The sequence below is a fragment of the Carcharodon carcharias genome, chromosome 14, assembly GCF_017639515.1.
Source record: "Carcharodon carcharias isolate sCarCar2 chromosome 14, sCarCar2.pri, whole genome shotgun sequence".
Taxonomy (NCBI): Eukaryota; Metazoa; Chordata; class Chondrichthyes; order Lamniformes; family Lamnidae; genus Carcharodon; species Carcharodon carcharias.
Window position 1 is genome coordinate 80,293,097 of NC_054480.1, and position 16,406 is coordinate 80,309,502.

The following is a 16,406-nucleotide window of genomic DNA, read 5'->3' on the forward strand; positions in this document are numbered from 1 at the left end:
CAATATCAAGCTCTCTTCCCCTCTTTCCTCTTTTTTATTGTTCCTTGGAAACTACCTTCCTCCAATTTTGTTTGACGCACTTGTGAAGTGCAGCGGGAAGTTTATTATGTTAAAAGGGCTATATAAATGCAAATTGTTCTTGTTGACTAGTGACTTGAAATTGATCTTTTCTTAGCATCAAGAATCTCCTTCTTTAAACACTGCTTCTCTGGCAGAATTCCATGCACAAGGAACTATATCGCTTGACCCATTGTCAACACAGCCTCTTCAATGTTGTTCTAACATGTCGTACAAATTAATATGGAAGACATTACTGAACACTAATAAGGACCCATTCAGAATTAAACAACTGGTATATTCAGTGAAAATATCTACCTCCAAATGTTTACCCCCCCCACCCCCGACAACCAGATTGTTCCTTGTTTAAAGATTAGTTTGGCCTGGGATAGATGAAACCATCTGTGTGTGTTCTGTACCATCCATGAGGCCTATTTTACATTGCTTAGTAATGGAAGAATACATGCACAACTGCTATCAAGATGTGTACGATTTAAAACAGTAGTATTATCAGCTAGTTGTCAGGCTACATAGTAGGATGTAAAGCCTGTATCGTCAAGTGCTAGACACTTGCATCTTTGGTACTGCTTACTGTTTCTTTGCATTTTAATTTTACATTATGTAGAATTAATGTTTGATTAGCTTGACTGTCTTGGGATTTAACGGATGGAAGTTTTACAAGCAGAAAAGCAACTCAATAAAATTCCAGCTCAAATAGGAAGTTAACTGGCTGCTTGGAACAGTGTGTGATATGGAGTGACTCTTGTATTTATACTCTTAGTTTGCAGGACAGATGTAAAAGAAATGGCAAGTGAAAACCACAGCGGTCTGCAAGTGGACCCCACAGTTATTGTCCAGCCAGTGGGTACAGCTAACAAGGGACAGCCCTCATCACCAAAGTCTGTCAAGCCAGTGGCACAGGATCTGCCAGGTGAGAGCTGATCCCCTCATTAATTCTAGACTCTGCTCTTTATTTCTGTTTGTAGCTCTAATCTCTCCATATATTCACTGGTTGGTACCCCACCTTGCAATCATTCTGTGGATACACATCCATATGTAGATGCCTAACATCTTTGGATGCAACATAGATTAGAAATTCTGATGAAAAAGTCTTGACCTGAGATGCTAACTCTGTTTCACTCTCTACAGATGCCTGACCTGTTGAGTATTTCCAGCATTTTCTGTTTTTATTTCAGATTTCCAGCACCCACCTTATTTTGCTCTTGTATTAGGATAGAGATAGCTGGCCAATTGTATATTTAGACATGTTTGCTACAGAAACTAGCTGTTCTATTTGGGTGTAGGAGGCACAGGAACCAGAGGGTTTAGTGATCTTTAGCATTTGTCTACAGTAATTTTATACTTCTAGACCTGGTCCCGACTCATGTGGCAGCAGTTTGGCTGTAATTAACTCATAGTTTATATGAAGGACATAGGCAACCCAGTGAGTTGAGCGTTACAAAACATCGCTAACCTATTGAGAGCAATATTGTGTTTGGGTGGCTTTATTTGGTACTGAGGGATGTTAATGGTTCTGTCTCATGTGTTTAGGAGGAAATACTGTTGAGCCTGGGAATCAGACATTAAACCAAAGGCCCTTTCTGTCCTCCTGGGTGAACATGACGATTCCAATGGCACTGGTTGAAGATCAGAAGAATTCTCCTGGTGTCCTGGCCAATATTTACCACACAACCAACACGTCCACAAATTTTAATCATTCATCTCTCTATCTGTGGGACCTTACTGTGCAAAAATTGGCTGCTGCAGTAACTATACATCAACAAAAGTGAAATGATTTGGGATGCCCAGAGCTTGTGAAAGGTGCTATAGAAAATATAGATTGATCTGTTCCTCTGTTGACTGTGAAGCCCCTTGTGGTTTTCAACAAGAATTGCGCTGTACAAATCCAAGTTGTCAAAGGCATTGGAAAGCCTTTGAGGGGATGTTCGGAAATGGTGAGTATCAGTGTGTTTAGGGCGTGTCCAATTAAGGAAAATGTTAGGGTGTTGGAAGGGGTTTTGATGAATTGCTGGCTGCCTAGGCATAACAATCAATGAGGTGCAAGTGCTGCTAGGTTCCTAAGTGCAGATATAAGAGGGTTCTTTGAGTTCCTGTATGTCTATTAAAGATGGGCTATTGAGAAGCAGCCAGTTTGTGCACAGTCAGCTCCCACAAATAGAAATGAGATAAATTACTGGAGTATCTGTTTTAATATTTTGGTTAAGGAATAAATATTGACCAGGACACTAGGAGAACCATTTTTGGGGCTGTAATCCTTATTGTTGGTTTTAGCCTCCCTGTAAAGCTAATATTTATTAGGCTTTAGAGAGATCTTCATGTATCCTGACTCCTCTGCCATTTTTATACACTATGCCTTCATAATTGTTTCTTGTGAATCCATTCTGCTTCTGATGAAAAGTATTTCAGACAATGCCAATTTAAATCATTTAACTTTGTCAAACACACTGTCTCATAATATAACTTCACCAATTTCTTTAACACAGCTGCATTCTATTCAGGAGAATGTATATCTTGTAACCTTTTCAGTGATTACAGAAGAGTTCGAAAAAGAGTACACTTGGAGCACTGACACTATTTCTTTCCACTAAGTGTTTCTGCAGGTATCCGTCTGAGTAATAAAATTTTGCCATTTAACACATAGTAAAGCAACAATTTGATTTTGTAAATGAACAAAACACCAGATAAATAACAGCCTCTGTCAGGAAGATATAATAATGTTATTGGAAATTATTGGAAAATAGTGGTGTCTGTGTGTGTGTCTGTGTTTGTGCGGCTTAATTGGATTAAAGGCAGCTGTTCTGGAGGCTTTGATGTAACAAAAGATAAGTTAGGTTTAAAATATTAAGTAGGTAAACATGGGGAAAGTTTAGAATGTAAGGTGTAAAAGGACATTTGCATTTTTAAATAAACCAGACTTGATTGTTTTCAGAGGAGGAGTGAAATGTGTCAACCAGCCAGGTGAAGTTTAGAAACTGTGTGTTTATTTTTTCTCAAAGATTACTGGTAAAATTGGTGCCATGATAAATTTTTATGATCAGGGAGTTGAAGTCCAAAGACATAGTGAAACAGTGGGAATTTGCATTCAAAGGGGAAAATAGGTATAAAGGAGAGAAGGCTGTGTGCAAAGGCAGGTATCTTTAAGATCTGAGAAGTGTGAAATACCTTCAGCATCTAAGCCTCAGGCTGCTGTCTACAAAGAGCTGAAGTTAAGGAAACTCACTTTGAGTTGGATAGTTCAGGGTATCCTGTTTCTTTGCCTGGGTCTTTTAAAATCTGTGTATTACTGTTGACTTAATGAAGGTGTAACTAGGAGTCAGATTAATTAGGGGATTTAGAAATTTCTAGGTATATGTATGTGCTTAAAATCATTTCTCTTTTTAATAAATGTTTAATCTAGTTTTGTATAAACCTGTAAGGCCTGGTGGTCCTTTTACCACTGAATTCAAAGCCCGCATCTTGAAACATACAAAAATAGTTGTGGCAGTTGTGGCTTCCCTCTGGGATTTGAACAATTTAGCATTTACCATCAGCTGTGCCATAACAACCTTGCGGTACTTTGATCACTTGTTGTTTTGTGACATGCCCTGTTTCTAATCTAATGTTGCCAGCAAATGGAGCTGGCAAAACATTAGAATGTTCTTGAAATGCTTTGCCCATGGTAATAACCAGATCCACTGACTGCAACAAGTGTAATTAGGAATTCGCCATCATTTTTTCCTGTTAACACTGTATAAATGGAGATTTATTCCGAATCTTAGAAGACTGTCACTGTATGTGTTTTAGTTTTTTCAAATAGCAAAAGGCACTGTTGGAATTTGGTTTGATATACCTTAAAGCTGCTTGCCTAAACTCCCATTCTGAACTGCTGTAATGTTTGGTCTGTCCAACTTGTTGCTGACATAATGCTATCTATGAAATGAAATCTCCTGAATTAGGATGAGGAAGAATTTCCTATGCTTTATATCTAGCTGTTATCAGTAAGATCATACAGTTGACTGGTATTGAATGTAGAGGTGAGTTTGCAGGGTGAAAATGCAGTTGATTAAAGCTCATCCAGGTACAAGTGCCTCAATGGCTGACTCAATAATTTTTGTGGTGACAGACTGAACCCTGCGGATTAGGAGGTCACAGTGAGCTTTCCACTTGATGCTGAGTTAAATAATCTCAGCAAGGAGGATGAAGTGGCACTAAATTGGGTTTGGTGCCCCTGTCTGCATATGCAGAATGTGGAGTGAGAATGTCTTTTTAACCAAGGTCTACTATGTGCCAACACGAGTTGTGAATAGTTTCACATGGTCCCTGTTCTCCTGAATCTAGCCCAAACATCACCAAGGGAAGATGGGGACGGGGTTAAAAAAAAACTGGGAAAAACAAAGCACTCAACTACTCGGACAGATTTTACTGAAGATTCTTTCATTAGAAGTTGGAGAACAATGGGTTTAAGGGAGCCTTATATCAGTCTCCCACCATTGATAGAAATCTTTAATCCCTTCTGTTTATTCTGAATTAGTGACTACTACAGTAGGTTATCAACCCTGTAGTGGATGGGTGAATCTCTTCCCTCAAAACAGCTGGCACAAATTGTAGAGGTGTATGCCAAGCCATATGCATACTTTTAAGCTAACCTAATAGAGCTATGATGTCTTGCCTCGATTCTGACTCAGCTATGGTTAAAACAAATTTCATAAGATTGTCATCTAGTGATGTTCATTTGTGGTTGACAGAACGTGCATGTGTCTGTTAAATTTATTTAAACCAAAGCAGAGTTTTGGTTATGATTATTTTCAGATGAACTGGTTCAGGCAGGATGGTCAAAGTGTTGGAGTAGGAGAGAAAACAGGCCATATTACTTCAACAAGTTCACCAACCAATCTCTCTGGGAAATGCCTGTGTTTGGACAGCATGACATCATTGTGAGTAATCAAGCTTTCTCTAACTATACCCCGGAGGTCTTGCATTTATCAGTCAAACCGATTACCTCTTGTTTGGCTTCAAACTTTCTGTAGTGGGTATTGCTAATGCAAAAAGCATTCTGTTTTCAGTGAACATTGGTTCGGACACATTCTCTAGCTGTGTGTGTCAGAAAATCGTCTCCCAGGCATTTATAAAAACAGGGAATAGGTAAGTGTCAGTCATGACTCAGTTGGTAGAACTCTCAGCACTTGAGTTACAAGGTTCCAGGTTCAAGTCCCACTCCAGGACTTGGGCATAAAAATCAAAGTTGACACTTCACTCCAGCACTGAGGTAGAGTTGCACTTATGGACGTGCAGTGTTTTGGGTGAGAAATTAAAATGAGGCCCCGTCTACCTGCTTGGGTAGATGCAAGACACGATTTGAACAGGGAGAGTTATCTTCAGTGTCCTGGCTAATCTGTCAATCAGCATCACTAGAACAGATTATCTGGTCATTATCACATTGCTGTCTCTGGGAGTTTGCTGTGCGCAAATTAGCTACTGCATTTCCTACATCAGTGACCTCACTTCAAGAGTATTTCACTGACTGTAAAGCACTTTGAAACGTCCAGTTAGGTCACTGACTGATCTCGAGCATACCACATATGCGGCCACGCATTTGCAGACTTCTATTAAAATAAATTAAAAGTATTCATTTGAATCTTTCACTCAAATGAATACCTTACATAATCAACCCCTATATAGTGAGCTAAATTTGGGGAATTTAGCACATTTCCAACTTGTGGTCGGTGTTTTCCGTCCCTGTCGCGGGTGGGACCTGCTGTGGGCGAGGCGGCGCCCCAGCCAGAAGTGCAGTGGGACCGGAAGATTGCAGTAGCGGGCGGGGTGCAGAAAATCCCACCCTATAATGAGCCTTGGAGGGACTGAAGCACAATTTTAAAAAGCATCACCTGAGTTTTTTAACAGGAGCTATATACAAATGTTGAGACTGCCAGTAACCTGATCTATTTTATGGACAACGCTAAACGGGTTGAGAATAGGGGAAAGGCACAGACAGATATGGAGAGTTTTGACAGACATGGAGAGTTTTACCAGACTGTTCTTGTGTGTCTCCTCGTATCAGTTACTCGAAAGCAGTGTGCGTCAGTGTGGCACTAAGTCTATATTAAGCATGAGCAAGGTAGCGTGAGGGCGTCGTAAGGACACACATGAATATGCCTGATCGGATCTTTGTGTGGACCGAGTTTTCGCAGGCACAGGCAGGACTAATAATTTTGATTTTAAATGCTTCCCCAGAGGCTGGGTGCTTCAAAATAAAAATACCAGATGATAAATTGGTCAGTTCAAATTGGGTACTGGACAGAAGACAGACTACCTGAAAACCAACTGTCCAGTATCGAACCGAATAAATGGCCGCTCAAGCCCAGTGGTCATGAAATGTGCTGTATAAATGCAAATCATTTTTAAATATTAGTTACTAATATTGGTGTCTTACAGGCTAAACAATGTGATGGGGCCAATATTACAGAATAACCCTGAGCTTTCACAGATATCACAGTTGCCCTACATTTCGTTCTGCCCTTTTCAGAAGATTTTACCAAACACACAACTCAGCATCTGGAAATGACAGTTTTTTTCCTCATCTGTGTCCAGACAGATTACTGTAGCACTATCAGAATGTGATTGGGACAGATGAAAAGCCTGTGCCTGACTGGTTAGTTGGCCTTGCCCAATGCATTTTGATATTTGGCTTGATATTTGCATTTAGGTCATGCTACACTGCATATCCCAAAGATGTGTTTCTGTATGAATCTTTTCACTATTTCTTAGCAGGGATAGCCTTTGGCTTCTAACAGTTGCTACTGGTTTCACAAGGAATTGGTTTAACTGCATGTTCTGTACAAGTATAGCAACAAAGTACAGCTAATAATAAAGACACTAGCCTTATCTTCTAATTTGACATCACTAATTTACAACCCATTTCAACAGTGCTTTTTTAATGTTTTATGCCCCCTCACACTATGGTGCCAGCGTTCCACTGGTATGTTGATTATGCAGTGAATGTCATGAAAGCTATTTGTGCATCAGAACCAAATCTCATCCTGATGTACCAACCCACCACACACAACAGGAGTGATCCAGGAGTGTAGGAACATTTATCCTTGCCTAACCTGCAGAGCCCTACTGCTGTCCCAGCTGATATCAGCTAATTCCACATTGATTGAACTTGGGAAGGTCCTGATCTGTGGCTCAGTACTGCTTGTATGTTTGCATAATGCAATGTGCTGATTTGGCCCACTGAGTTATTGCAGGGTCATAAACCTTCAACAGGTTTGCAATGCATTATGTAAATGCACAGTGTCGTGAGTAAGGTTGGTGAGTTACAAACACATATAACTGTGAGAATATCATGTAGTGACAATAACGGAAATATGGCTTAAAAATGGTGAGGATTGGATGCTTAATATTCACAAGTACAAAGAGTTCAGAAGAGATAGGGAAGCAAAAAGGGAGGTGGGATGTCAGTTCTGATTATGGAAGAAATTTTATGTTGGAAAGAGGATGCCTTTGAGGGGGCAAAGACAGAATCCATTTGGTACAAGTTAAGAAAAAAAGTATATGATCACGCTACTGGGGCTATTCTGTAAGTCCCCAAATAGAGAGGGGGGCAAATCTGCAGGGAAATCAGATGTGCAAGAACTATAGAATCGTGATACTGAGGGACTTAAAGGGTAAGGAGGGGAAGGAATTTGGGAAATGTGTTCAGGAGAACCTTCTAGACCGGTAGTTTCTCGGTCCAACTAGGAAGAAGGCATTAATAAAAACAAAAAACTGCGGATGCTGGAAATCCAAAACAAAAACAGGATTACCTGGACAAACTCACAGGTCTGGCAGCATCGGCGGAGAAGAAAAGAGTTGATGTTTCGAGTCCTCATGTTCTGTTGGAGGGTCACGAGGACTCGAAACGTCAACTCTTTTCTTCTCTGCCGACGCTGCCAGACCTGCTGAGTTTGTCCAGGTAATTCTGTTTTTGTTTAGGAAGAAGGCATTGCTGGACCTGGCGCTGGGGAATGAGGTGGACCATTGGACCAAGTATCTGTGGAGGAACACTTACGTAAGAGTGGTCACCGTAGATTAGCAATGGAGAAAAGCAAGGAACAATCTAACGTAGAACTTCTAAATTAGAAAAGGACTTACTTTAACGGGCTGAGAAGGGATCCAGCCAGGATAAAATGGAACCAAAAGAAAATCTGCAACGGAACAGTGGGTGATCTTTAAGGAAATGTTTCAGGTACAGACTAGGTACATTCCAACAAGAGGGAAAAGCAGAGGAATCAAAGCCTTGGATGAAGATTGAGACAGCATTTGATGAAACAAAAATAAAGGTGTATGATGCATGTCAAGTGAATTCTTCAAGCGTAAACCAGAGAAAATACAATAAGTCGAGAGGGAAAGTGAAGAGGAAAATAGGACTGGCAAAGAAAAAATATGATAATAGGATGGCAATTAACATAAAAGGGAATTGAAAAATCTTCTCTGGTATGTAATAGTGGGTGTTATGAGGTGGAGTAGGTCCTATTAAGGACAAAGAGGGTGAAATAAGCTTAGAGGCTCAGGGCAAGACTAGAATATTTGATGAGTATTTTGTATTAGTGTTTACTAAGGAAGAAGATTCTGACAAAATATCGTGGGTAATAGATGGATGAAAATTGATAGGAAGGATGTACTTGAAAGGCTGGCAATGCTTTGATGGATAAGTCACCTGGTCCGGGTGGCTTGCTTATGGAAGTGGGATGGAGATAGCAGAAGGCCTTGCCTTAATCTTCCAATCTTGCCTAGATACAAGGGAGGGGCCAGAGGATTGGAGAGTTGAAAATGTGACACCCCTATTCAAGAAAGGGTGTGAGGGCATTCCGAGTAACTATAGGCCAGTCTGTTTAACATCAGTGGTGGTAAGGTTTAGAAACAAGAATCAGGGAAAAAAATCAACAGGCACTTGGAGAGTGTTGAATTAATTCAGGAGAACCAGCATGGATTTGGAAAAGGCAGATCATGCTTAACTAATTTAATTTTTTAATAAATTAACAGAGAAGGTTGATGAAGGAAATGCAACAGATATTGCCCATATAGATTTTAATAAAGTGTTTGACAAAGCACCACATAAAAGGCTGGTTGGAGGCCCAGGGATAGGAGGATCAGTATCAACTTGGATAAAAAAAATTGGCTCAAGAAACCAGTGTGCTAAATAGTTGTTTTTCAGATTGGAGGATGGTAGACAGTGGTATTTTCCAAGAGTCAGTGCTGGGATCATTGCTTTTTTTTCTGATATATATAAATAACTTGGATATTAGGATGCAGATTAAAATTTCAAAATTTGCTATTGACACCAAACTTGGGAGGTGTGGCAAACAGGGAGGAGGATGATGCATACCAGTCAATTGCAACATGACATAGGCTAGCAGAATGGGCGGACAAGTGGCAGGTGGAATTTTAATATAAAAGTGAGAGGTGATTCATTTTGGCTAAATGGTTAGGGAGAGGTAACATAGATTTAATGGCACAGTTCTAAAGAGAGTGCAGGGACAGAGGGACCTGGGAGTTCATATGCATGGATCATTGAAGTTAACAGGACATTTAAAGAGAGTAGTTTGCAAAGTATATGGGATTTTGGGCTTCATAAATAGAGGCATTGAGTATAAAAACGGGCAAGTAATGCAGAAGTTTTATAAAGCTGTCGTTAGGCTGCAACTAAACTATTGAGTCTAGTTCTAGCACTTTAGGAAGGATTTACCTGAATGGTTTTGGGGATGAGGGATTTCAGCTACAAGGTTAGGTTGGGGAAGCTGGGATTGTTCTGCTTGGAATAAAGGAGATTTGATGGAGGTGTAGAAGATTAATTTATATCAGGTATAGATGAGATAGACAAAGAAAAACTTTTCCCATTAGCTGTTGTAGAAGGACCAGGGGGGCACATTTAAGGTTTTGGGCAAGAGATGCAGCGAGCTGTGAGGAAGAACTTTATCTGGCAACAAGTGGCAATTACCTTGAACTCAAAGCTTGGCCAAAGATGAAGGTTTTGAGGATCATCTTAAGGGAGGAGAGAGTGGCGGAGAGGTTTAGGGAGTGAATTCCAGAGTTTAGGGCCTAGGCTACTGAAGTCTCCATCGCCAATGGTGCAACAATTAAAATCAGGGATGCTCAAGAGGCTAGAATTAAAGAACAGATATCTTGGAGGGTTGTGAAGGCAGAACTTGGTGTGAGCTAGAACATAGGCAACAGAGCTTGGGATGATTGATTTTGAGAAGATCAAGTTTGCTGAGGGTACAATTTGGGAGGCTGTCCAATAGTAATTTGGAATAGTCCAGTGTAGTGGTAACAAAGGCAGATTTCTGCTTACCCAGTATTGGAAATCAGACAAACAGTCTGATAATTTAGAGACAGTGGAAGAACCGAGAGAGATGATGGTGAGGTAGAGCTTGGTGTCGTCAGTGTACATGCGAAAACTGATGCTGTGTTCTTTTCGGATAATGTCGCTGAGGGGCGCATCTAGATTAGAAATGGTTGGGGGCCAAGGATTGATCATTTGGGGGACACCAGAGGTAACAGTTTGGGAGCAGGAAGAGAAGCCATAACAAGTGATTCTACGGCTGCGATTAGATAGATAGGAATAGAACCAGGTGAGGGCAGTCCCACTCAGCTGAATAACAATGGAAATGTCTTGGAGGAGGATGGTGTGGTCAACCGGGTCAAAGGCTGCAGACAGGCCAAGAAGAACTAGGAGGGCTAGTTTATCTTTGTCATTGTCACATGGGATGTCATTTGTGACTGATAAAAGCTGTTTCGGTACTGTGATAGGGGTGGAAAGCTGACTGGAGGGATTCCAGCATGGAGTTCCGGGAAAGATGGGAACGGATTTGGGAGACAGCAAGGAGTTATTGTAATGTATGTTCTTGTCGTCATTTATAATGATCACTCAGGTATGATTTTCGTGAATTGTGAACATTTCAGTATCCAAATCTAAGTAATGTATGTACTATCAATGAAGGCTGTTATTTGTGTTATACCTTCGGAAGGAGAGGCAAAATGAAGGAAACTTAACCAAAAGAAGGCAGTTTGATGCTGTGGTAGAATTTCTCCCTGGTTGAATGTTGCAGCAAATATTTGGTTCTCTGAACTTGAGATTAAGTACAGTGAAATGACCCAAACTCAGCAATTAATGTCAACTGTATCTAGGGAGAATGGATCCAACTGGGATCATCAGAGAAAATGGAATGAGCAGCTGAGGGAGAATACCTCTGCTCAGGAGACTATTGGGCCATGACCCCACCACAGCGCACTGACCTACAGGTAGTGAGTGAAAGTCTAATTTCGAAGTGGTGTGCAAGATTCTAGAATCAATTATTCGGGATAAAATTAGTAGTCACATGGAAAATAATGGGTCGATAAGGAAGAGCTAGCATAGATTTCTAAAGGGGAAATAGTGTTTAACTAACTTGCTGGAGATTTTTTAAGAGGTAACAGAAAAGGTTGATGAGGGTAATGCTGTTGATGTGGCGTACGTGGACTTTGAAAAGGCATTTGATACTGTGCCACACAACCGACTTGAAAAAAGCTATTGCTCATGGAATAAAAGGGACAGCAATGTGGATACGAAATTGGCGGAAAAATAGGAAGCAGAGAGTAATGGCCAATGGATATTTTTCGGGCTGGAGGAAGGTTTGTAGTGGAGTTCCCCAGGGGTCAGTATTGGGACCTTTGCTTTTCCTGATTTATATTAATGATCTAGATCTTGGTGTGCAGGGGACAATTTCAAAGTTTGTAGATGTTACAAGCTGGGGAGTGTTGTGAACTGTGAGGTGGACTGTGTGGAACTTCAAGAGGACATAGACAAGTTGCTGGAGTGGGCAGATAGGTGGCAGATGAAGTTCAATGTGGAGAAGTGTGAGGTGATGCATTTTGGTAGGATGAACGTGGACAGACAATATAAAATAAGTGGTGAAATTTTGAAGGGGGTGCAGGAGCAGAAAGACTTGGAGGTATGTGTGCATAGATCATTGAAGGTGGCAGGACAGGTGGAGAGAGCAGTAAATAAAGCATTTGTTATCTTGGGCTTTATTAATAGGGGCATAGAGTACAAGAGCAGGGAGGATATGCTGAATTTATATAAGATACGCATTAGACCTCAGCTGGAGTATTGTTTACAGTTCTGGGCACCACATTATAGGAAGGATGTGAACACATTGGAGAGAGTGCAGAAGAGGTTTACAAGAATGGTTCCAGGGGTATAAAACTTCAGCTATGAGGATAGATTGGAGAGGTTGGAACTGTTTTCCTTGGAGAGGACAAGGCTGAGAGGAGATTTGATAGAGATGCTCAAAATCATGAGGGGGCTGGACAGAGTAAATGGGCAGAAGTTTGTTCCAACTTGTAAAGGATCAAGAACGAGAGGGAACAGATTTAAAGTGATTTGCAAAAGAAGTAAATGTGATGGGAGGAAAAAACTTTTTCACACGAGTGGTTCGGGTCTGGAATGCACTGCCTGGAAGTGTGGCGGAGGCAGGTTCAATTGAGATATTCAAGAGATCATTGGATAATTATTTGAATAGTAACAATGTGCAGGGGTACGGGGAAAAGGCAGGGCAATGGCACTAGGTCATAATGCTCATTTGGAGAGTCGGTGCAGACATGGGTTGAATGGCTTCCTGTGCTGTTAAGATTCTGTGAACTACTGAGTTGAGCCTCAGGCCAAAATATTTGTTTTTCTCCAAGCTCTGTAGATTTCCAACTCTGTAATGCTCAGTAGTACAACCTTGTAAATAAACCTGGGACAGAAACCTGTTAATTTTGGTTTTGCTTTTTCTTTACATTGTGTGGCTACTTGTTGCAGACTTCACATTTTCACTGAAACTGATTTCTACTTCAGTGCTGTGGACCTGTGAAAAAAACTTTCCATAGAACATTCCTGTTATGGCAGTTACTGTTCCATGTTGAGTATCTTAAATTCATGTTCTTGTTTTGCAACTCTCTTCCTAAATATGAATTGTGGATAGATTTTGATGGCTGTTCAGTGCACTAATTATAAATATATTCTGATATTTCTTTAAAGACCATGAAACTGTTGGATTGTAAAAACCCATCTGATTCATTAACATCAATAATGTAATAAAATTTTCTGTCCTCACCCAGTCTTACGTGTGGCTCCAGACCTATAGCAATTTGGCTGATGCTTAACTGCCCTCTGAAATGGCCTAGCAAGCTACTCAGCTGTATCAAACCACGACAAAAAGGTTGGAAAGGTACAAACTGGGCGGAGGACCAGCATTAACTTAGGCACTGGAAGCAACTGTGCAGTTGACCCTGCAAAGTCATCCTCACCAAATCTGGGGACTTCTCCCAAAATTGGGAAGGCTGTCCCAGTAGACTAGTCAAGCAACAGCCTGATATCATAATGCTTAAAGAATCAGAACTTACAGCCAATATCCCAGTCTCCTGTATCACCATTCCTCTATGTCCAGTCCCATCAGAGATGGTGCCACAGTGGTTGTACAGTCAGGACGGGGTGCCTCTGGCCCTAGACCCGTGCCGTCTTTTGGCATCAGCTTAAACATGGGCAAGAAAACCTGCTGCGATTACCACCTACCTCTTTCCATCAGCTGATTAATTAATACTCCATGTTGAACATCACTTGGAGGAAGCACTGAGGGTGACAAGGACACAGAATGTACTCTGCGTTGGGGACTTCAATGTCCATCACCAAGAGTGGCTTCATAACACCAATACTGACCAAGCTGGCTGAGTCCCGAAGGACATATCTACGAGACTGGGCTTGTGGCAGGTGGTAAGGGAACCAATCTACCTGTTGCAGATGCATCTGCCATGACAGTGTTTGTAGGAGTGATCACCACACGGTCCTAGTGGAGACAAAGTCCTCCCTTCACACCAAGGATACTGTCCATTGTATTGTGTGGCACTACCACCATGCAAAATGGGATAGATTCAGGCTAATGACAGGTCATGACCTGAAACGTTAACTCTGTTTCTCTTTCCACAGATGCTGCCAGACCTGCTGAGTTTTTCCAGCATTTTCTGTGTTTATTTCAGATTTCTAGCATCCGCAGTATTTTTATTTTTTCTTTAGATTCAGAACAGATGTAGCAGCTCAAAACTGGGCCATTGGCAGCAGAATTGTTTTCGACCACAACCTGTAATCTGGTGGCTCCGAACAACTCTCACAACCGTTACCATTAAGGCGGGGGATCCACCCAGTTTCAATGAGGAGTGCAGGAGCAGCACCAGGTGTACCTAAAAATGATGTACCAACCTGGACTATATGCATGCTCAGCAGTGGAAGCAGCTTGTGTTGGAGCAAAGCAATCCCACAAACAATGGATCAGATCAAAGCTCTGCAGTCCTGCCACATCTAGTTGTGAATGGCGGTGGATAATTGAACAACTAACCAGAGGAGGAGGCTCCACAAATCTCCCCATCCTCAATGGGGAAGCCCAGCATGTCAGTGCACGAGATAAGTCCGAAACATTTGCAATTATTTTCAGCCAGAAGTGCCAAGTGGACGATCCATCTTCCTTTGGGACTCAACCAGTTTGGTCAGCAGTCGTGCTATCGAGTCACTCTTAGTGATGGAGATTGAAGCCCCCCATCCAGCGCAGATGCCAGTTTTCAACCAATTCAATTCACTCAATGTGATATCAAGAAACTGCTGATTGCACTGGCTATAGCAAAAGCTATAAAACCCTGACTACATGCTGGCTGTGTACTGAAGATTTGTGTCTAGAACTAGCCACGCCTCTAGCCAAGCTGGTCCGTCACAGCTACACTGGCTTATACTGGTCATGTGGAAAATTGCCCAAGAATCTTGGGTCACAGAAGCATCCTATGAATCCCATCTGGCCAATTGCTGCCCCATCCAACTACTCAATCATCAGCAAAATGATGATGTCATTGATGGTTATCATGTGGTACTTATTCAGCTGATAACCTGCTCATCGATGCTCGTTTTGGGTTCCACCATGGCCTGTTGGCTCCTGAGCTCATTGCAGCCTTGGTCCAAACATGGACAAAAGAGCTCACCTCCAGAGCTGCAGTGAGTGACTATCTTTGACGTCAAGGCAGTATTTGAGTGAGTGTGGCATCAAGGAACTCTAGCAAACTGTAGTCAACGAGAATCAGAGGGAATATTCTCCACTGGTTGGAATCATATCTAGCACAAAGGAAGATGGTTATGATTGTTGGAAGTCAATCGTCTTGGCCCAGGACATTGCTGCAGGAGTTCTTCAGGATACTGTCCCAGGCCCAACCAGCTTCAGCTGTTTCATCTGTGACCTTCCCTCCATCATAATATCAGAAGCAGGGATGTTCAGTGATTCCACAGTGTTCAATAACATTCGCAATTCCTCAGATACCGAAGCAGTCTGTGCCTGCGTGCAAGCAAGTCTTGGACAACATTCAGGCTTGGACTGATAAGTGGCAAGTAACATTCATACCATTCAGGTGCCAGGCAACGACATCTCCAACAAGAGAGAATCTGATCATCTCCCCCTGACATTCAATGGCATTACCATCACTGAATCCCCTGCTTTCAACAGACTGTGCATTATCATTGACCAGAAACTGAACTGAACTAGCCATATAAATACTGTGTGCAATAAGAGCTGATCAGAGGCTGGGGCTGCCAGAGCCTGTCCTCTATTTACAAGGCGCAAATCAGGAGTGTGATGGAATCCTCTGAACTTGCCTGGATGAGTACAGCTCCAACAACACTCAAACCAGGACAAAGCAGCCTGCTTGATTAGCACCCTATTCGCCAACTTAAGCATTCACTCCTTCCGTCACCACCAGTGCACAGTGGTAGCTGTGTGTACCATCTACAGGATGTGCTGCAGCAACTCACCAAGCCTCCTTCAGCAGTCCCTTTCAAACCTGCAGCCTCTGCCACCTAGAAGGAGAAGGGCAGCTGACACATGGGAGCACCACCACCTGCAAGCTCCCCTCCAAGCTATCCACCATCCTGACTTGGAACTATATTGCAGTTCCTTCACTGTCGCTGGGTCAAAATCCTGGAACTCTCTTCCTAACAGCACTGTAGGTGCTCCTACACCACACAGACTGCAGTGGTTCAAGAGGACAGCTCACAACCACCTTCTCAAGGGTAGTTAGTGATGGGCAAAAAAGCTGGCTTAGCCAGGGTAACCCGCATCCCATGAATGAATAAAAAAATACAGACCTAGTTAGGAAATTGGCTGAGCAGCAGGAGACAATGTAGGGATAGTGGGCTAATACCCTATTCTAATGGATGTGACTAGGGTGTCCCAAAGGGGTCTCAACCCTTCCATATTTATTAATGACTTTGAGATAGAGAGAGACATATCCAAGTTTCTCAATGCCATCAAGATAGG

The 16,406-nt window shown here is 41.9% G+C and overlaps 1 protein-coding gene across 2 annotated transcripts in view; it reads left to right on the forward strand.

Moving 5' to 3' along the window:
- The window catches only part of pcif1 (phosphorylated CTD interacting factor 1), a 496,521-nt gene that overhangs the window by 42,897 nt on the left and 437,218 nt on the right, over positions 1-16,406 (forward strand). For both annotated transcript variants that reach the window (XR_005945091.1, XM_041204028.1), the window contains exons 2-3: positions 839-988; positions 4,867-4,991. Coding sequence is in view for 1 of the 2 variants with exons in the window: in XM_041204028.1 (XP_041059962.1) it covers positions 839-988; positions 4,867-4,991 (275 nt within the window). In the remaining variant the exon portion in view is untranslated. The remainder of the gene's footprint in view (positions 1-838; positions 989-4,866; positions 4,992-16,406) is intronic.